Below are 23117 nucleotides of genomic sequence, written 5' to 3' on the forward strand. Positions count from 1 at the left end.
TCCGGGACCCTCGTTCGACCCAAAAGGAACTTTTGGCCAGCTTGGGGGGGCCTCCTGACCCCCCCAAGCTGGCCAAAAGTTCCTTTTGGGCCCAATGAGGGTCCCGGAGCGAACCCACGGGGAATCACGTGACGCCGACGTCACGTGCTCCTTGCAAAGGAGTTCAGAAATGGCGTCCTGACCCCGCTGGACCACCAGGGAGTTTTGGTAAGGCTTTGGGGGGGGGGGGGGATTAAGGAGGGTGAGGGGTTTAAATTTTTATTTGCACATATGGACATAGACTCAACTTATGGAATTCTCCATATGTCCATATTGACCGCAAATGACCCCCCCTTTCGACTTATGGACTTATGAACATAAACTTTTGCTCTGCACATCCCTAACAGATACCCCTCCTCACTGGCTATACCTCTCCCCACCCTAAACTCACCAGTAGGGGCAACCTCCTCCTGGGTTTGATAGGAAGATTCCTTCTTCCAGCCAATAGCAGCAGCATCATCTTCTACTGCTGCTTCTGCTATTGGCCTCCTCCCTTCTTCCTGTTCCCACAGGCCAATCTGAGGCCTCCTCCCTTCCTGCCTGTCAGCATTGGTCTACAGGCTAAGGAAGAAGAAAGGAGGCCTCTGATTGGTCCAGGGCAGGGAAAAGGAAGGAGGTAATTGGCCCCTGCAGCAGGGCACCCGGAGATTACAGCTGTTGGCACGGAGACCCTAGACAGTGCAGAGGTGAATTTGGTTTTCTGACCAGAGCAGGGTGCCTCTGGATTAAATAGTGGCACGGAAACCCGGCAATTCCATTAGAATTCCAGAGTCTCCAGGTCAAATTCGGAGAGTTCCCAGGTAAGCATGCATGCTGCCCCTTAATTGCCACATTCCGGGGCTCATGTTGTAGCTAGGAAGAAGAGGCATAGCATAATTATACAGGTTGTCAGAAAGGAGTTCCTACACCTTTAAGAGCCATCCCTGGCGTTTCTTGTTGCTACAAGGTGCTGAGATCAGAGCCTGGCACTGGCTTAGATCTGAGCATCAGGAAGTGCTGACTTTTCTGTGGCACACCTGATCAGGTCTGAAGGCAAAACTAGTTGGAAAAGACTGCTTAATGGTATAGATCCAAGGAACGCTGGTGGTTGTAGGAGAGGTTGGGGGTTCAGGAAAGCGCACTACAGTTCTAATTGCTGGTATTACATTGTGTTAAGAAGTACTAAATGGAGATCTTTCTTACTCTTAAGCATTAAAAATGACAGGGGCGAGTGGGGGGGGGGGGGGGCGGGAGTGAGGGATGTGAAGCTGTGAGGGCAGTTAAATATTGATTGTATGTTATTTGAAAATCTTTAATGAAAATTATAAATTTAAAAAAAATCTCAGGGCATGTTTTGCAGAAGACGCTAATCCTGCTGTCATGATTAAATTCTACGACAAAGGTTTTGCAGTCTGGCCTGTCAAGTTACCCCCGTAGAAAGAACTACGTTCTGCTTAGAAATAAATCCTAGTTCCTGAACATACCCAGATCAGTCCAGACAATCGGGTTTTATTCATCCCTACCAGCAGTTGGAGGTAGAGAACAAAACTTTGGGCACTGCTACATATACGAGAGTGCTACCTGCAGACCCTCAGTATTTCTCTACCTCCAGCAGATGGAGGAGGTGCTAACCCTGCAGTACTGACTGACTGGATATTTTAAGGAAAATTGCTCCCTGAGGTGACTGGCTCCTGCAGAAGGGTCATCCCTCGGGTTGAGACAGGCAAACGGGGGGTTGGATGCCCCTGGCCAGCTTCAGCCCACGACTCCGGGACCCCTGACAGCTAGTGGTCTGGATCCCTCGGTGGGCCCAAAGCCCCTCCGCTTGCCCAGGACAGGGAAGTACCCTTACTTTTATTTTTGTGCTTTCCTGTGTGTCTGGGCCTTTAAATCTTTGTTGTAAAAAAAAAAAAAAAAAAAGTCACCAGCAGCTGTCTGCCTTTACAACAGCAGAAGCATGTGGCAGGCTGTGCGGCCTAGCAGGCTGAATGCAACAGCAGAAGCATGCGGCAGGCTGTGTGGCCTAGCAGGCTGAAATTCTCGGCGAGATTGTCGGGTGCAGGCCGGGCAGTAAGTGGGAGGATCGAGGGATCATTCGGAGGAGGGTGATCCCGGTCGGGGCAGATTCACGCCGGTGGGGGCTGGCTGTACTCCCGAACGAGCCGCACAATTTTCAGTTGCGGCAGCAGCCTGTTCACCACACCGGCGGGAAATTCTTGGGGCAGTGCACCCTCTTCAGGGTTTGACAGCTGCCGCATTGTACGCCCCTCCCCCTCGTGATCCAGGTCACGTGGAAGTGCAGCAAGCATAGGATTGCCCTAGCAGCCCCAAGCGCCCTTCGGGGGCCCTGGGAGGGGCTTTCACCCAAATTCGTACTTTTACTGCACGAGGCCTTCCTGGCTAGGCAGGCAGATACGTACGGTGTCACAGAAGGCCCAACGGGTTCGGCAAAGCAGGGGAAGGTCTCCCCGTGAACTCTGCCTCCCGAGGGATGGCTAGCACGATTAGAATCGGACTTGGAAGATTTGGACGAGTCTTAAGCAGGAGGATGAGCTCTCCTCGGAGGGCGATCAGGATGGGGACCCGATTGGGGGTCCTCCTCTGGACCCAGGGGACTCTAAAACTGAACAGGGGACCTTGAAGGCAATGATTCGCAGGTGATCCAGCTTTTCAAGAGAGAGAAGCTTTGCCTGCTTATACCTCAGGTGTTGGAGGAGCTGGGAATTAAGCTCACCCTGGAGGATTCAGATGCTGAAGGGGTTAATCCGGTTCTGTATGGCCTATGGAGACCCCCTCAGTGCTTTGCCAATTCCTAAGAAAATCCAGAAATTGATCAACCGAGAGTGGGATTCCCCCGACTCGGGTCTGCGAGTTGACAGAGCGATGTCCAAGCTTTATCCGCTTCTGCAGGACCATCTGGACGTTCTCAAGGTCCCGAAGGTGGATGCAGCAGTTTCGGCAGTCACTAAGAAGACAAGTATTCCTGTGGCTGGAGCTTCCGCTCTGAAGGATGTTCAGGATCGGAAGTTGGAAGTGCATCTCAAGCGAGCTTTTGAGGTCCTGGGGCTCTGCCTGCGGGTGGCGGGATGTGCAAGTCTGATGCAGCAGGCCTATTTATGTTGGATCCAGAAGCCGCAGGGACAGTCTGCCTCTGGGACTCTTTCCCCAGTCCAGGCGGTCCGCCTGGGGGCAGGGGTTGCCTATGGCATGGATGCCTTGCATGACCTGGTGAGAACCATGGCCCATGCAATGGTGTCGGTGGTGGCGTCCAGGCGACACTTGTGGCTACGCAACTGGTCGGCAGATCTGTCATCAAAATTTCAGCTCTGTAATCTGCCCTTTCAGGGGAAACTGCTGTTTGGTGAGGACCTCGCTCGTCTGATGAAGTCGCTGGGAGAGACAAAGGGCAATAGGCTGCCAAAGGATCGAAAGTCTGGCTGGAAACCTTTCTCTTCTTGGCCTTGTTTTCGGGAGTCCAGACGTTTTCGTCAGATGAGGCCCTTGGTGGCCTCGGCCCCAAGACAGTCCTCGCATAGGCAACAGTCCTTTCGAGGGGCTGGAAGGTCATCTAGAGGTGGATTCACCCAGGGTGCGGGTGGCAATAAGTCCTCACAATGAGATCCGGCATATCCACTCCTCGTCTCTGGTAATCGGGGGCAGGCTGGCCCGGTTCTATGGAGAGTGGACCAAGATCACTTCCGACCGGTGAGTGTTGAGCGTGGTGAGAAACGGCTACGCCTTAGAATTTTCTCGCCCACTGTGGTCTGTCTTTCTGGAGTTGCGTTGTCTTTCCTGAAGCAAGTGCGTAGTGGTCCAGGAAATGCTTCAGCGGTTGTTAAGTTTGGAGCCGGTTGTACCAGTGCCACTGTCCGAACAGGGACAAGGCAGATATTCCATCTATTTCGTGGTGCCCAAGAAGGAAGGCACGTTCCGACCTATCCTAGACGTGAAGAAAGTCAACCAGAATTTGAAGGTACCACGTTTTCGGATGGAGACGTTGTGCGCCGTAATTGTGGCGGTATGGGGAGGAGAGTTTTGGTGTCCCTGGATCATACCGAGGCTTATCTGCATATCCCCATACATCAGGAGCATCAGAAGTTTCTCAGATTCATGGTCCTGGGACAGCACTATCAGTTTCAAGCGCTGCCTTTCGGGCTGGCCACCGCCTGCGGACCTTTACAAAGGTGATGGTGGTAGTGGCGGTGGCACTGCAACAGGAGGGATTGCTGGTGCACCTGTACTTGGACGATTGGCTGATACGGGCGAAGTCACTAGAGGAATGTGTGCGGTCTGTGGACCGAGTTTGGTTGCTCCTGGAATCTCTAGGCTGGGTTATCAATGTGCAGAAGTATCATCTGGTCCCCTCCCATTCCCTTGAATACTTGGGAGCCTGTTTCGACACACAGACGACAGGGTGAACAAAATTCAGGGGCAGATAGCAAATGTGCCGAAGATCTGGGATTACTTACAGGTCCTGGGCTCGATGGCATTTGCCCATTTGAGGCCTCTGCAGAGAGCTTTGTTGTCCCGTTGGAATCCTCTGTCGCAACAATATTTCCTGCCCCTGGCTCTGATGGGGTCGGCCAGGGCCAATCTGGTGGATGATGCAGAACAATCTGGAGAAGGGGATGCCTCTCGAGGTCCTGGAGTGAGTGGTGGTCACCACGGATGCAAGTCTTCAGGGCTGGGGGACAGTGTTGTCTGGGCAGGTCTGCTCAGGGCCTTTGGTCGATGTCGGAACAGACATGGTCCATCAAGCACCTGGAGACGAGAGCGGTGCGCCAAGCTCTGGAGCAGTTTCTACGCTTGATCCGCGATCGGCTGGTGCGTGTTTTCTCGGACAATTCGACCACGGTGGCTTACATCAACCGCCAGGGGGGAACCAAGAGTCCCATGGTAGCGCAGGAGGCTCAGCTGCTGTTCCAGTGGGCAGAGCTTCATCTCGAAGGAATCGCCGCCTCCTGTGTCGCAGAAGTCGACAACGTCCAGATGGATTACCTCAGCTGGCAGCAGTTGGATCCAGGGGAGTGGGAATTCTCTCAGAGGGCCTTGGAGCTTCTCTGCGAACGGTGGGGAAACCCGCAGTTCGATCTCATGGCAACGAGTCTCAATACCAAGACGCAAAGGTTCTTCAGCCGCCGGAGGGAGTCCAGGGCGAAGGGGCTCGATGCCCTCGTATGTCTGTGGCTGACCGGAGTCCTCCTGTATGTCTTTCCTCCGAGGCTGCTGATAGCAAAGGCACTCAGGAGTGTAGAGGGCCACTCGAGGTCAGTGATTCTGGTGGCTCCGGAATGGCCTCACCGTCCGTGGTTCACGGTTCTGGTGCGGCTGGCAGTGGACGGACCGCCTCGCCTGACCCATTTACCGGATCTCCTGTGTCAGGGTCCTATATTTCTGATTGGAAGGATCACTTTTGTCTCGCAGCCTGGCTTTTCAGAGGAGGCGATTGCGCATAAGGGGGTATTCAGAACCAGTGGTTGCTGCTCCAAGCAAGATGCCCTGCTACCTCTTTAGCCTATTCCAGGGTATGGAAGGTGTTTGAGATCTGGTGTGGACAACAGGGACTAGACCCTCTTCAGGTATCGGTGTCCCATATTTTGTCTTTTTGCAGGTGGGTTTATCCAAAGGATTAGCCCATAGTTCCCTTTGGATCCAGGTTTCCGCTTTCGGGTGTCTCAGAGGGAGAGTCCAAGGGAAGGACTTGGCATCCCATCCGGATATGGTGCGTTTTCTACGAGGAGTTAAACATCTCCATCCACCTCTGTGTCGCATTTGTCCGGAATGGAGTCTTAATCTCATGCTACGGGTCCTTTGCGAGGAGCTGTTTGAACCTCTGAATCGGGTATCTTTGAAGATCCTGACTCTGAAGACGGTCTTTTTTGGTAGCTATCTGTTCAGCTAGAAGGATTTCAGAATTGCAGGCACTTTCATGCCATGATCCGTTTCTCCTGATATCATCCGATACGGTCTCCTTGCATTCGGTACCTTCATTTCTTCCTAAGGTGGTGTCGGTTTTTCATGTAAACCAATCAGTGGAGTTGCCCGGGTTTCCGGATTGGGCTTGGGATCCCTCGATGGGATGAGAACTTCACATTTTGGATGTGAGGCAGATGGTATTACGTTACTTGAAAGTCATTATCGCTTTTCGTCGTTCTGATCATTTGTTCGTCCTGTTCGAGGGAGTAAAAAAGGGCGAAAAGGCGTCTAAGGCTTCTTTGACTCGTTGGTTGAAAGATGATCTCTGCAGCTTATGTATCACAAGGAAGAGCGGTTCCAGTGGGTCTTAGAGCAGATTCGACTCGAGCTCAGGTGCTGTCCTGGGCTGTCAGCTAGTGTCTCCCCATGAGACCTATAGAGCTGCGGTGTGGTCTTCATTGCACACGTTTACCAAGCATTACCGTTTGGATGTACAGGCCTCGGAGGCGCCCCCCTTTTGGAGAGAGTGTTCTTCGAGCAGGTCTTTTGGGTTCCCACCCAGTGTAAGAGGGCTTTGGACATTCTGCTTGTCTGGACTGATCTGGGTATGTTCAGGAAAGGAAAATTGTTTCTTACCTGCTAATTTTCATTCCTGTAATACCACAGATCAATCCAGAGGCCTGCCCTGAGGATCTCTACTGAAAGACTGCTTGATCTACTGCTGTATTTATTTGCAAGGCAGATTTGCCAATTTTTGGCTTCAATTTCTAAGTTTACCGTTTTCTGCATAGTTATCTAGTTGGTCAGAGGTATCCATGTTGGGAGCCTCGTTCGCTCTTTATTTTTCTTATCTTGGCTTGGATATCTATTAATACTGAGGGACTGCAGGTGGCACTCTCGTATATGTGGCAGTGCCCAAAGTTTTGTTCTCTACCTCCATCTGCTGGTAGGGATGAATAAAACCCGCTTGTCTGGACTGATCTGTGGTATTACAGGAACGAAAATTAGCAGGTAAGAACCAATTTTCCTCTCCATTCTACTGGAGCTATCCCTTGCTAGTCTGAAATAGCAGTTGGCATGAAAGTACTAGGCAAGAAAAGTAAAAAAAAAAATTATTACTGTTAAATGTTCTGTTTGCAGCGTTCATATTTGTACTCAATATGTGGTTTTGCAATATTGCACAGTACGCCACAATTTCTTTTTTACTATTTTGGCTGGATTTATAAGTGCTGCAGCCATCTGCATGTTCTTTCAATGTCAGAAGTGAAAAATGACAAAAGTGGCAAATGCTTCAGCTATCTGTGCAGAAAAGGGTTCACGAAAAAGGAATGCAAACGATACACATGTAGTTCGAACGGCACATTCCACCTTTACTGATTTTTTTCTTTTAAATCTTGTGCAAGATTTATGAGCACCAAAAATCTAAAATCTCTTTGATTGACATTAACAACTGTCACGAGTCTTTGTGGATGCAGCAGAAAGTGCTTGAAACAAGACAGAACTCTAGAAATGATACAGCTGAAATCTGGAAACATATTAGTGATGTATCTTCTTACACTGCAGTGTTGAACTCATGATATTAAACACAAAAACATGAAATTCAACAATTCTTATTCTACCTATTTTTTTCTTTTTTTTCCATAGATTTTTAAAAAGCTTTAAGCTACAAATAATTAAAACGATTAAGTCGATCAGATGGAGGTATTTTAATTGAAAACTTAAATGCCTATTTCCGGCCAGTCAACCTTCACGAAGGCCTTTTCAAAGCTGAGAAGTCCCCCAAACCTGTCACAATCCACTCCACTCCACTTTTCAGTTCTATTCTATGTAGGATATCGTTTTAAAGGGGATATGGATTCATTTTTCTTTACTTTAAAAGGCTGGCACACACCAAAGCCGGGAGATGCGCCCAGAAGTTGGGCTGGCACATACCACGGAGACTTTAAAATGCAAACGCGCATTATCTCCCTGTGTGCGCACAACCCCTTTTTTTTCATGAAAAAGGGGTGGGGAGTGGGCGTGGTCTGGGCGGAGCATGGGCGTGCCAGGATATATGAGTGAAACCACAAGTGCGCGCTGGGGTCCCCTGCCGTGCAACTTTACTTCTGCTATGGATGGTGTGTAAGGTCCTAAAACAAAAAAAAACTAGGCAAGTCAGTAAAAGGATAAAAGGGAAGTTCATTAACGAGGGGGGGTAGGAAGTCCTATCCTTTACCTGGGTGAACTGGGAACAAACTGGGGAAACTGGTAATTGCGTCAGCGCACGGGTCCTACTAAAATCGACCCTCTTACGCGGTAGAGGCGGCATTTGCGTGCACATGCATGCTTCCATATAAAATTGTGCACACATGTACACAGCCTATTTTATACTATGCGGGCATATATGCATGTATGTTATAAAATGGCCATGTCCTTTGGTGTGAGCTGCATATGCGCGTCCATGTGCATCCGCTTGCCGGAATCAGAGGTATCGTCTTAATGATTTAAGCTAACTATATTGCAAAATGAATCAAGGTTTTGTTTTAAATTTCACAGGTTTAGCAGAAGGATGTAGCAAACTCAACCCTTATTATCTTGACATACAGCTCAAGGATCCATTTTTTTAATTGACAAAACTCGCAGGGCCACTTGTTCTAAGCATTCGCCCATAGACACAAAATGGGATAATCCCCTCGGTACATCTGGCCCATAGCCTTCATTTTATTTTACTTGGTATTAAATAGTGCAAATCCTAGTCACTAAGGATTGTCTTCAGACTTGTGCTTTTAGCAAAAAGAAAAACACTTTGACCTAATCAGGATAGAAATCTGCAGATGCAAAGAGTAGTTTATATGATGGAAAACACTGAACTGAGCAATCGGATTGGTGGGATTGAGTGCTGGTTGCAAGGGCAGGATTTAACCACCTAAACTGCCTTGCATAACCTACAATTGAAGCTTTAGGCCTTATTTAATATAGGTGCGCGCAGCATTTTAAAATGACAGCACATACTGTTACTGTTCCACTGCCTGGTTTTCGACTTTCAGGTTCATTCTTTACAACACTCTTCTGCTGTACAATCCTTGCCTCCTTTAATTGCAATTGATCCGCTCATCTTATATTTAATAAGTAACTTTGTGCTGGGAAATATCTCTTGGCTGTATCTTTTTGTGCCTTCTTGGTAGCTGATCGGAATAAAGGCTGAGCCTGGTTTGAATCGCCAGATCTAAAATCCCTGCATGAGATCTTGAGTACAGTATCTTACTAGCAGCTCTCTAACATTGCATGTATTTAGGGTGGCAGTTCCATTTTCTTCACTTGACTAATTAGTTGTGTCCGCATTTATGCCACCAAACCAAGTCTTGTAATCTTGGCCGAAAGGAAGGAATGAATGATGAAGACAATCGGCTTCGGGCAAGAGTGAAGATCCAGTTGCTGAAATTACAAAAGAGAGATTTTGAGTTGGCTGCTGTTATCAGGAAAAGGCAATCACTGAAGACTGATGTGCACAGCAGTAAGAGTGCAAGTACTTACAGGTTATGCTTGCTTGATTTATTGCCTACTTAAACTAGGATTGTTATCAGCTAACTAAAAGGAAAAGAACCACTTTCACTATATTATTGCTTTGCATCTTAATAGTGTACTTCCCAGCTAATCTTAAAGAAATATAGGGTGTTTGTGAGAATTAAGAGTAAAACGCGGCTTGCACACCCTTCATTTCCACTCCTCTCTCCCCCTCCTTTCTATGACTGCACCAGTTCCCTCTCCTCCCCTTCAGCCAACTGGCATCCTGGAAGCAGGGTGGGGGCCTCTGCATCGTAAAACAGAATCATTAACCGTGTTGCTCTGTGAGCCAGTGCGCCAGCAGAATCTCTGTGGCAATCCCACCCTCCTGTTCCTGAAAAAATGGGAGCTGCTGACGTTGGCTCAAAGTTCCACAAACAAGTCAATGCTGCCAACACCCCTGCTTCAGAGCACAGCACAGCACCCCCCACTTTACTGCCAGGGTGCTGACCAGCTGGAAGGAATGTGGCGGGATGGGGAAGCCACAGCCCCAAAAGTAAATCGAGCGAGCATACCACTCACATTTTCTGAACATGAAAGAGGTATATCTGAGTTGATGTAGATTTCTGCCTGACCACTATTTTTTTTTTTTTTAATAACTGTCCAACAGCCATTATGGAATTTATCACCATCTTTATTGTTTTTTCTAAAACTATTGTCCTTTCATGTCATCATTCGACACCACTTAAGAGTATGGGCATACATTTAGCTCCATAACAAGTGTATACATATGTTCACATACACACCTGCATATGGTGGCATGCACCACAACATAATATGTCTGGCAGAAAATCCCACTGACAACCCAACGGCACTTGGTACTTTGACAACACAATCAATGATAAATATTGCCGCTGTATCTCGGATTCTGTTAGCATTTTAATGTATATGTGCCACATGAAAACCTGAAAGAGTACAATAAATTGCTCATCATGCCCTACTGAATAAACCGCTTTCTTGACTGTGAAAAGTGTAAGATAGAAGTATATTTTGAAAATGCTACTAAATTAGAGGTGCATTAAGATATTCCGATGCCATACTGTAATAATTAGCAAACTGCTAAATTTCTGCAGTTCTTTTTCAATAAAAATAGAAAACAGTGCTGTAATTAATTTAATGTTAGGCTTCTCATTTTATAATCCTCAGACAAACTATTGCTCCCATTCTTTTACTGGCTGTGCTAACTCAGTGATGGTAGAGTATATCATTAGAAGAAATGCATGTTTCCTCTGGGTCTCAATTATTGCACATCCCATATAGTAATTACCAATTATTTTTTTTTTATTTTTTACTAGTAAATCAGCTCTGAAGGACAAGCCTTCAGTTTGGTTTGCTTACATTTTAACACACTGGGCCAAGCATTTGCTGCTAGTTTATATCCCCTGCATAAGGGAAATTTATGTATCGGGAAAGAGTGAATCAGTTACTCCAGTTTAGCTGACTCAGGCTTTTCCAGTATATAAATTCCATCCATGCTGGAGATATGGATAAAGCAAAAGAATGCTAGGGATTATTAGGAAAGGAACAGAGAATATCAGAATGCCTCTATATTGCTCCATGGTTTGACCTCATCTTGAGTATTGTGTGCAGTTCTGGTCACCACATCTCAATAAAGAAATAGCAGAATTAGAAAAGGGACAGAGAAGGGTGACCAAAATGGTAAAGGAGATGGAACAATTCCCCTATGAGGAAAGGCTAAAGAGCTTAGGAGAAGAGATGGCTGAAGGGAGATATGATAAAGATTTATAAAATGAGTGGAATGCAACGAGTAAAATTTTATCAGTTGTTTACTCTTTCACAAAGTAGAAAGACCAGGGGACACACAATGAATTTACTGGGTAATACATTTAAAACTAATAAGAGAAAATATTTTTTAACTCAACGCATAATTAAGCTTTGGAAAGCGTTGCCAGAGGATGTGGTGAAAGCTATTAGTGTAGCTGCATTTATAAATGGTTTGAATAAGTTCCTGGAGGAAAAGTCCATAAACCATTTATAAGATGGAGTTGCAGAAATCCATTGCTTATTCTTGGGATAAGCAGCTTGGAATCTGTCTACCCCTTGGGATCCTGCCAGGTACCTGGATTGGCCAGTGCTGGAAACTGGATACTGGGCTTGATGGACCCCAGTATTGCAGCGAAAGTCTGAACCCAGGCTAACCTTGGGTTTGTTTTCCCTCCTCTCAAAAAGAGAAGAAAGAAATAAACTAATAAAGACAATCTATACCTTTTCTTCTAATGCACATAACCTGAATTGGGAGGATGATGCTCTCCCAATGGATAAAGCCTTCCTGGGAAGGAAATGTATAACCAGCTAAACAGTAGAGCCAATGGCTCTGTAAATCCTCATTGTCATATACTCACAAGACTCTCTGCATAAGTGCAAAGTCTGCGGTTACTTTTTACCTGCACACTTTGCACTAATTTTCAAAGCATGCACCTACTTTCCCTTTGAGAAAACTACACATTTATACCTGCTAAGCTGTGCGGGTAGATTTTTCCAGAAAAACTGTGTGCCTACTTTTTAAAATGCAATGGTATGCACATAGGGCCGGATTTTCAAAAGGTTACACGCGTTGGGCCTATTTTAAAAAGACCCGGCGACGCACGTAAGTCCCAGGGCCTTACTAACGGGGCGGTCTGTGGGTGGGGCCAGAGGCCTCTGACACAGCAGCCATTGCCGCTGTGTTGAAGGATCGCGTGCCGGCAGGCTGCCGGCATGTGCAAAAGGTAAGATAATTTTGGGGGGAGGTTAGAGTAGGGCTGGGGGAAAAGGTTAGGGGAAATGGTGGGAAGGTTAGGTTAGGGCAGGGGTGGGCAATTCCAGTCCTCGAGGGCCACAAACCTGTCGAGGTTTTACGATATCCTAATGAATATGCATGGCATAGATTTGCATACAACTGAGGCAGAGTGCATGCAAATCTCTCTCATGCATATTCATTAGGGATATCCTGAAAACCAGACTGCTTTGTGGCCCTCGAGGACCGGAACTGCCCACCCCTGGGTTAGGGGAAGGCAGCGTGGCTCGGTGCGCGCAAGGTGCACAATTGTGCACCTCCTTGCGCACACCGACCCCTGATTTTATAACTTGCGCGCGCACGTTATAAAATCAGGCATACATGTGTGTGCACCGGGTAGCGCGCACACTCCTTTTAAAATCTACCCCAAACTGTAAGTGCTATCTCCTCCCCACCTCGCCCCTGGAACATCTCATAAAAACAAAAATGCCATGCTGGATCAGTTCAAGCTCCTCTCGTGCCCAGCATCCTGTCTCCTACAGTAGCCAGTTTGACTCACAAGTACCTGGCAGTCTTCAAAAAGTAGATCCACTCCAAGGGATAGCAATAGCTTTCCTTAGTCTTCCTCCAGGACTTCGTCCAAGCCTCTTTTAAACCTTTCTATGCTAGTCACCTTGATCACGGCCTCTGGCAACAGATTCCACAGACTGTGCATTGAGTGAAAAAAAAAATACTTTTAAAGATTTGCTTTAAATCTGCTGGTTATTAATTTCAAGGAGTGTCCCCTTGTTTTAGCAGTATTTGAAAGCATAAGTAACCTTTATTTACCTATTCTACCTTGTTCATGATTTTAAAAACTTCCATCATGTTCCCTCTCTGCCATCTCTCTCTCTCTCTCTTCTCTCGTGGGTAAGTGTAGAAATTAAGGCCTTTTAATTTCTACACTTACCCACGGCCTCTCGCGGCACCGACCACAAGGCAGCTCCCAGAAGCAGCCTGAGTTCAGACTCCGAGGTCCCTCTTCAGCTCTGGGCCCCGTCCGTAGTCGGCAGCCAATCGCTGCAGCAGACACTGAGCAGCCAATCGGGGCACAGCCCCGACTGGACTTTAAATCCCGGCAGAAGCTAGGCACCGCGCGACAAAGGGGCAGGCCCCTTTGTGCGCCCCTTAGTGCAGCCCCTTAGAGAAGAGAGTTTTGGAATTTAGTCTTTGAGCTGTTTTGTTCCAGGGACTTAATATATCTCTTCTCACGCATTTGGTTCCCTGAGAACCTTAACAGCGGCAGGAACAAACCATCCTTACAGCAGCAACCCTACTCCTTCTCAACATATTTCCCCTCAGCTCCGCCACAAAGATGCACCCCTTCGCTATACCCACAATCAGGACCAAATTCAGAATGATCCCAAAACCTGTGTCTCATCCCGTTACACTCAAAATCTGAAAAACTGGAAAAAATGCGACTAAATAATACTATTAAAAAAGCAGGTCACATTACTCTCATGGTTTTAAAATTAAGGAATACCCTCATACCAGGGCTAATGCACACTTCCGCCTACCGGCATCTTTTACTTTTATGTACAATCGCCAATTTGGCTGCCCATTTCCAAATGCAATCATGGGGTAACCTATATTTTGTTTGAAACCATGATGAACATACTGCCGCAAATTTTTAGCAGTTTAAATCATTTTTTCATTTTTTGTGTGTTTTAAATATTTTTTGTGTTTTTTTTTCACTTTTTCAAAATGTCTTTTCAACAACGCACCAAATCTTAAAAGTTCATTTGCTTTCTTTCATTTCAACTTGGAAAGTGCAATATCTTAAGAAAAACATTTATCTGGCGCTTATAAGATACTGGCCGTTTTTTGTAGAGCATTGAGATTTCGGCTCTATTGAATAAGATAAGCGCCAGATAAATGTTTTTCTTAAGATATTGCACTTTCCAAGTTGAAATGAAAGAAAGCAAATGAACTTTTAAGACTTGGTGCGTTGTTGAAAAGACATTTTGAAAAAGTGAAAAAAACACACAAAAAATATTTAAAAAACACAAAAAATGAAAAAATGATTTAAACAGCTAAAAATTTGCGGCAGTATGTTCATCATGGTTTCATCCCGTTACACGACAACAAAGATTAATTCCAATAATGATATCTCCTTTCACTCAATTTCTGGGTCTTTCACTGTTCACGCTAACTCTATTTAAGCACAGTCGCTCTCCAAAAAAACGCACATACTCAATGATTATCTCATAGAAGTCAACCCAGACATAAGTGCAATCACGGAAACATGGTTTAAACCCACTGATATAGTACTTACGAACCAGCTTCCCACGCAATCCTACGACCTCTTCTCTATCCCCAGACCCAAAAAAAGAGGAGGAGGGCTTCTCTTGGATGCAAAAAAAAAGGATTAGGCCTAACCTTACAACAAACAAATACTACAACCAAACTCGAATTCTCCCTATTCAAATCTGAGCAACTACAATTAGTCCTCATTTACGCCCCACCAGGAACTTTAGAATCAGACCCCTCTCCTTTGATCGAGCTTATAGCCAAACACATTAACGCCGATAAACTGGCCATAATCCTGGGAGACTTTAACATGCATGTGGACACTTCCCCACAATCCATCAACTGTGGCACTTTTCTCTCCTCGCTCAGTTATGGGTTTCACCCAAATTGTCGACAGCCCCACCCACAAAGCAGGCCACACATTGGACCTCATCTTTATTAACAACAGCTTCTTTATCCATTCCAATCCCACTTGCTCCCCAGTCCCATGGTCGGACCATCGAGTCATCCACATGGCTCTTAAGATCAAAAATCCTCCACCACAAGCCTCCACCAAAACTACCATCCATTTCAGCAAACCTTGTTCTCTAGACCAACTCAGCGAGCACCTATCCAAAGAACTATACCAACTAGACCTCTCAGATGCAACCTCGGCTACCACCTCATGGATCAACATCACCAATAAAATTGCGGACCAAATCTGCCCGACCACCACTAAAGTCCTAAAACCAGCGCTGGACACAGAAAACCTTGGTTTACCCCTGAACTTAAGTCCCTTAAACAAAAACTAAGAAATAAAGAACAAAGCTGGAGGAAAAACCCTTCCACCCCATCACAAGCCATCTACAAATCCCTCCTCAACACCTACAGGAACGCCATATTTAGAACAAAGAAAGATATTTATGCAAAAAAAATCCACAACTTCATCTTTGACTCAAAGGCTCTTTTCACCTACGTCTCATCACTCACCAAACCATTACCTCCCTCTATTCCAGACCACCTAGCTCTCAACAAAGCCAATGAACTAGCCAATTACTTCAAGAAAAAAATCTCCAACCTAACCCTCCCTCTTACAACTCTAAGCCTCCCTCCAACTCACCAGTTCACTATCCATCCACAGCAAAACATTAGTCTGGAGTCCTTCGAGCTTACTTCTTCTCTTGAGATAGAAAATACCCTCAAGAAACTCAAACCTACCTCCCACCCATCAGATCCTTTACCGACAAACTTGCTCATTGCCATCCCGAATACCATCGCAAAACCAACAGCGGCAATTATAAATACCTCTTTATCCCAAGGCATGGTACCAAACCAGTTAAAACTAGCAATTCTTAAACCGCTTCTAAAAAAACCAAACGCCTCTCCAATGGATCCCGCTAACTTCCGCCCCATCGCAAACTTACCACTGATTGCCAAACTGATGGAGAAAATTGTAAACAAGCAGCTTTCAGAATACCTTGAAGATAACAACATACTCGCCCCAGCTCAATACGGCTTTCGCAAATCTTTAAACACCGAGTCACTTCTTCTATCACTCACGGACATTATCCTATTAAACCTGGAGAAAAAACAATCTTACCTACTTATTCTCTTAGATTTGTCTGCAGCGTTCGACACGGTAAAACATAGATCAACTATCTAACATAGGCATCAAAGGTTCAGCACTCAGTTGGTTTAAGTCCTTCCTGTGCAACAGGTACTATAAAGTAAAGATAAGCAACAAAGAATCCCACCCAGTCCTCTCAGACCAGGGAGTCCCTCAAGGATCCTCACTCACCCACGCTCTTCAATATTTACCTTCTTCCGCTCTGCAACTTACTCTCAAACCTGAAGCTTACTCATTACCTCTACGCAGATGATATACAAATCCTGACACCGATCACAGAGTCCCTTCAAAAAACTATTACCTACTGGAATGATTGCCTTCAGCCAATCAAGAACCTACTCTCTAGCCTCAACCTAGTTCTTAATGCCAACAAAACAGAGATGCTCATTATCTCCCATGACGACAAGTTTTCCCTTATCAACCAATCAAGCTTTTCTCAACCTACAAACCTAAACATTAATCTCACACCTGACGTCAGAGATTTAGGAGCCTGGCTGGACAACCAACTAAACCTAAACAAATTCATAAACACCACCACAAAGGATTGCTTTTACAAATTGCAAGTCCTCAAAAAGCTAAAACCACTTCTTCACTTTAATGACTTCCGCCTAGTGCTACAATCCATCATCCTAGCGAAGATCGACTATTGCAACTCCCTTCTACTCGGACTCCCTACTAGTACAATTAAACCTTTACAGATGGTTCAGAACGCTGCCGCCAGAATCCTCACAAACACCAACAAAAGACAACACATCACTCCCATCCTCCGTAACTTACACTGGCTGCCTGTCAAATACAGGATCCTCTTTAAAGCTCTCACAATTATTCACAAAGCGACACACAACCTCGCTCCTATAATGTTAAGCACACAACTCTGACCACATACTGCGTCCAGACCCATCAGAAGTGCATACAAAGGCACACTGTATGCCCCGCTAGCCAAAACATCACTAAGGAAGCGCGCACTATCCACAGCAGGCTCCCATCAATGGAATGCGCTCCCCCCTGATCTACGACTAGAACCAAGCCATTCAGGTTAAAAAAAAAAAGCTAAAAACTTGGCTCTTCATCCAAGCTTACCCCAACACTTAAAGAGGCCTTGATGCTAGGACAGACTTAATCAATTTTCGATCTAGTCGGACTTCTAACATTGCTTCACTTGCTCAGCTTTGCGGCCCTTCGGCCGTTTTTCGCACAATTCCCACTCAATGCTCATTCTCACGCTAGAAGTCAAGGTTACAAGGCTACATCACTCAAGACAGAAGACATGGTTACCTCACCTATTGCACACACTATTTCCGTTACCACATTACGATTTGCCCTCTCACCCATTGTATTTTCACTTAGGAAGTCTCCAGGACCAATTCATATGCTAGAATATTCAGTCTGAGTTTATTTTATTTTTACAAGTTCTTTTACCCATCGGTTATATGTTTCGTATTTAATCTCCTGCTTTTTGCACAATGTTCTTTCACTTGTTTTATGTTCCATATGTATTTATTTCATTAATTTGTTAATATGCACCTTTTTCATTCATCTGTTAATATGTACCTTTTTCAATCTGTTTTTGTACTGCCTTTGGCTATTGTACAGCTGCATGCACAGCCTCTGGCTAATTTACAGTTTTATGTAAACCGGAGTGATTTGTAACTCTTACAAGAACCCCAGTATATAAAAATTAAAAATAAATAAATAAATAAATCTCTCTTCTAAGCTGGAGAGCCCTAGCCTCTGTAGTTTCCCTTCATGGCTCTGCTTGCTGTTGCATTCCCTTTATCATTTTCATGGTCTCTCTCCATGCCTTTCCTAGTTCCGCTATCTTTATTGAGATGGGTGGCCAGAAATACACAAAGTACTCAAGGTGCGGTCGCATGATGGATCAATACAGAAGTGGTATGATATTTTACATTTTATTCTCCATTTCATTTTGGATCATTCCTAACTTTCAATTTGCTCTTTTGACCACTGCCACACACACTGAACTGCTTCTAGTCTCAATATGGTTGTCTGCTCACTACCTGAGCTTATTCTTCTGAAAAATGAACCTCACTTTTCTAATGTCTTTTCAGTATCTCTCCTGTTTTCTGTGCTGCTCTACCTCCCCCCTACTTAAGACAAAAAATACATGAATAGAAGCCTTATGCATGTACTTTTACCCACCTCTGTGGCAGCAATTTCTCTAAAAGCCCATTTCCATGGGTAAAGCACCGTCTTACTCATGGAAATAGTTTCAAAAGTACCCTCGCTGTATTCATCTTTAATCAAAATGAGGGGCTCTGCTACTGTCCACTTTCTTAGATATTACTACTTCAGCTTGCTTTTCATCAGGGGAGCACTGACATCGAAATGACCTGGGTCATTGCCCCTAATCACCCATCCGAGGCAGGGGAGAGTCTTGCAGGCCTTTGGGAACTGCCCTATTATGCAAATAGTCGGACTGCCCCTGCTTTTTTATACTTTACTGTACTCTGAGTCTGTTGACTATCCCTGATTTTAGAAGGTGCTTATCTGCAACATAAATTCCATATTGATTGCTAAGTATATTTTTCACTAGAGAAAGGGTAGTACTTACAATCTCTCCATCTTTTCCTCCAAAATCTAAGCAAAGCATTCTAACACCATCGTCTGAAGACATTTTTAGTTTTTCATAGGGATATTGTACAATCGGCTTTGAAAAGGCACCATCCTGTGGCTCAGGAGTGATGGAAAATCCATTCTCATAGTGTATGGTCAAACGGCAGTTCTGGTTCTTATACGTGCAAACTGAAAGAAAGAGACACAAATGCATGTTCTTATTTTCCTTAACTTTTTGAATCAAAAACATAATTTTCAGTTCACAGATAAGAGGGTGAAGGACAATGGGAATGTGATAAGACGTAGGCCTCTGATACTTCAGTTCTCTGCTCCTCTACTTTTTTCTACTTATACATATTCTAAGAGGGTTCTCAAACTAGAATTGGTATTATTCTCACTGAAAATGCATTATAAACAGGGGAAAAAAAAGAGCCATAAAGAATGAATACAAAGTATGTGTTGGGGACAATCAGGTATAGCTAATTTTTTAAAAAATGTTTTTAGCAAGTTGCAAAAATATATACTTGGGGCATGCATGGAAAGCATATTTTGGGCATGGCTCCGTTCTCCCAGCACAGTTACTGGGGATGCTCTCCCTGCACAGATTTGAATGACATTTGGGAGGAGAGCTGAAACCTTGGCAAGAGACTCCCCTAGCAAATTTCAGCCAAATCCATGTACGGAGAGTGCTCCTTGCCACCTGCGTGCATGTGCGTGTGCGTGTGCATGTATGCATGGATAGACCTGGTGATGGCAAATAGGTGCTTTCCTTAAAAGCAATAGGAGCATGCCTTAAAAATATGTATGAAGATTACACTGGAAGGAGAATATTTGAATGTTTGAATAAATCCCCCAGTTAAATATTTTAGCTCTATAAAACAATGGGAGCACTTGTTTTCCCTTAGAAAAAAAAAGACTGCTAATTACGCGCTCTTCATAACAATATATGCAACATGTGCAATTGCTAACTTGTTTCTTCCTAGGAGCCCAGGAAATGTCCACAGTAGCACACAAAATGCACATCTCTGTCTGGAAAGATGAATGGAAATGACCTCTCCATACAGTGTTAACAGGAAAAGTCACCTTTTCTCTTGAGTCAAAGTTTTTGTCATGTTTCAGATTCTTCTGCTTCTGCAAGCCTATGACTTAATATTTTGTTCTTGATTATAATTTCTTTAGGTGGCATCTAAAGTATCTGGTACAAAGAAACCAGGTTAGTAGCTTTTCAAGCAGAAAGCAATTGGGGATGGGAAGCACTCATGGACTATTGAAAAAAGTCCAGTTATCTCCAAGTTTGGCCATGTGATATAATTAAGTCTGCAGGACTGAACGCAAAACATCTGTTGGTTAATCCCTAGAGTTTCACTTCCTAACTCCTCACATTTTTTTCAGGGCAATGGAGAGCTGAAAAGAGTGTCCCACTATTAATGTTATTTCTTATTGCTGCCTTTCTCTCAAAACCAAAAGACATCAGCTAAAAGATACAGAAAGCAGTTACGCTTTTCCAAGGATGGCATTTAAGGACTGTTTTGTAGGCGGAGGCTCTTACCTGTCTAGTTCCTCAAACTTGACTTGCCAAAACAAATTTCAGTACTGACTACTTGCATCACATGTTGTTTATACTAAGAGGATTCTTTTTTTTTCAGTTTTATGCTTGAGACTTTTTTTTTTCTTAAACTGATCTCTTTGCTTATTGTTAGGGTGTCCTCCTCACTTGTGATTTTGTGCAAGTTTTAATTAAAGAAAGAGCCATCATGAGACCTGGATGAGAGAAAAGCTTCGAGGTGGTACTTACGGGTGGTGATTTCTTTAATGAGCTCAGCTGCATTATGGCAGCCCTGCACTATGTGTCTTGTCCACAGTGAAAGGTCTCTGCTGCTCTCTGCTCTGAACATGTGTGTGTCAATCCCTTGTCTGGTACCAGTACGAGTAGCAAAACACAATTCCGTCCCAGGCTGGGGAGATCCTTTCCCGGGACCAGAATGAACCAACCTAAAATTGGACAAGAGTGAATAATGTAATAAGGGTTGTTCATTTTGGTTTTTTTGGTAACCGGCAAGTGAATGTATCTTACGGTCTGTGTTATTCTAAGAACAAAATCAGTCACAAAGTCATACTTGATGAGTGTTAAACACATACAGTAAAAATGTTTCTTTTATTATAATGCTCTTTACAAAGAGCAGAGCTCTGTGCAAGCCAGTACTGAAGTATGCAATTAATCTTTCACCTCTACATGTTTTAAAGTTCCTCCATAGAGCGCAGGGGGAGAATCTAAAGGAAAAATAATACCATAATACACTAGTCAATTCTATTCCCTACCTTATGCTCATGATTTCTCTCTCTTTGTCTGTGTCTATAGTATCTAAACTGATGAAATGCTACTGTTCTCACCAGCTGTTTGGATGGGGTAGATCAGGGAGTGAAACCTGATGGGGCAGTCATACATACACGGAGGGTGATTGTTGCTAGCAAAGTAAAATGTTTCAAGCAGGAAGTGAGGACATTGCCACTCACACTGGGCCATTACCTGAGTTAGTAAACGCATTCCTTACAAACAGATCCTTCCAAGTTAAACTCGACAATCACTTATCTGACGCATTCCAATGCTCTACCGGCGTTCCACAAGCACCCGCACTATCGGCAACTCTTTTTAACATATACATGCTGCCCTTGTGCAAATTACTAACAGAACTAGGAATAAAACTTCTTTCTATATGCTGATGATCTGCAATTCTACACCCCACTAACAAAATCATTCGATAAAACAGCATTGCTTATCTCTGAATATATGGTCACAATAAAAGAAAAGCTTGCACAAATGAAACTATCGATGAATCCCAACAAAGCTGAATTACCATATTTTTCGCTCCATAAGGCGCACCTAACCATAAGACACACCTAGGATTCAGAGGGGGAAAATTAAAAAAAAAAAAAAAAATGGTGTGCTAAACCGGCTCTGTTCCCGGGTGTCTGTGCGTCTTATGGAGCAAATTAGGGCAGTGCATAAAATTTTTTTTTGTCCCCATTTCGTTTTCAGGTCCGGGGAGGGCCATTTCGGTCCACTCCCCAGATCAGAAAACTTTTATCGTTCTCTTTCTATGGGAAAAAAACCACAACTCCCCCCCATCCCAACCCTTTAAATTTAATTGACTACAACCCCCCCTCCTGACCCCCCCCCCCAAGACCTGCCAAAAGTCCCTGGTGGTCCAGCGGGGGTCCGGGAGCGATCTTCTGCACTTGGGCCATCGGCTGCCAGTAATCAAAATGGCACCAATGGCCCTTTGCCCTTACTATGTCACAGGAGCCGACCAATGGCGCCGGTAGCCCCTATGACATAGTAAGGGCAAAGGGCCATCGGCACCATTTTGATTACTGGCAGCCGACGGCCCTTTGCCCTTACTATGTGACAGGGGCCAACCAATGGCACCGGTAGCACCTGTGACATGGTAATAGCTTTTGATTACTGGCAGCTGATGGCCCAAGTGCAGGAGATAACTCCTGGACCCCGCCGGACCACCAGGGACTTTTGGCAGGTTTTTGGGGGGTCAGGAGGGTGGGGGGGTTGTAGTTAGCTTTTTTTTTTTTTATATATATTCGCTCCATAAGACGCACAGGCATTTTCCTCCCACTTTTGGGGGGAAAAAAGTGCGTCTTATGGAGCGAAAAATATGGTAATCTGGCTGAGCTGAAACCCACCTAAATCTATTCCACCAGGGATTGATCTCAGAAATTGCCAATTATCCCCATCAACTCAAGTGAGTGATCAAAGGAGTTCAAACTGATGAAAACTTAACGATGAAAACCCATATTAGCAAACTGATCAAATCTGGTTTCTACAAGTTAAGAATCCTGAGCAGATTGAAACGTCTTCTAAACACAGCAGATTTCAGAACAGTCTTACAAACTCTAATATTCTCTAACCTTGATTATTATAATTCCTTTTGGGAATCCCATCCAATCACCTAAAATCTCTTCAACTACTGCAAAATGCTGCAGCTAGACTATTGTCTGGAAAACAGAAATACGATCACATCACCCCAATGCTGATCGCTCTACATTGGCTCCCTGCTCAATAGAGAATAATCTACAAAGTACGCACCATAATTTTCAATAACATTAATCCAAATTACGATCTGTTGGAAATAACATTTAAACCACATATTCCACCACGAAAATTCATCACAAAACAAAGACTTCTTAGAAATCCTGACCATAAAAAATTCTCATCTAACGCAAACTAGAGAGAACGATTTCAGTCACTGGACCAAAACTATGGAACTCCATGCCAGAGGACCTGCGAACTATAACAGACAATAAAAAATTCAAGAGCGAGTTGAAGACCTGGCTATTCAAAAATGCCTACTGTCTGGAAGATGCCTCCAATTTGCCATGAGTCAGAAAACCTAAAATGGACTGATTTACCCCTCTCCCTAC

At 44.7% G+C, this 23117-nt stretch overlaps 1 protein-coding gene across 1 annotated transcript in view; it reads right to left on the bottom strand.

Annotated features, from left to right (window-relative positions):
• Positions 1–286: 286 nt before the first annotated feature.
• SNTB1 (syntrophin beta 1) overlaps positions 287–23117 on the bottom strand; it is a 468335-nt gene continuing 445504 nt past the window's right edge. Inside the window, exons 5-7 of the mRNA XM_029591959.1 lie at positions 20479–20675; positions 18682–18872; positions 287–9348 (exon numbers count right to left, since the gene is read on the bottom strand). Of these exons, the coding sequence (XP_029447819.1) occupies positions 9256–9348; positions 18682–18872; positions 20479–20675 (481 nt within the window). The 3' untranslated portion in view covers positions 287–9255. The remainder of the gene's footprint in view (positions 9349–18681; positions 18873–20478; positions 20676–23117) is intronic.

This window comes from Rhinatrema bivittatum, chromosome 2 (assembly GCF_901001135.1).
Source record: "Rhinatrema bivittatum chromosome 2, aRhiBiv1.1, whole genome shotgun sequence".
In the NCBI taxonomy this organism is placed as follows: Eukaryota; Metazoa; Chordata; class Amphibia; order Gymnophiona; family Rhinatrematidae; genus Rhinatrema; species Rhinatrema bivittatum.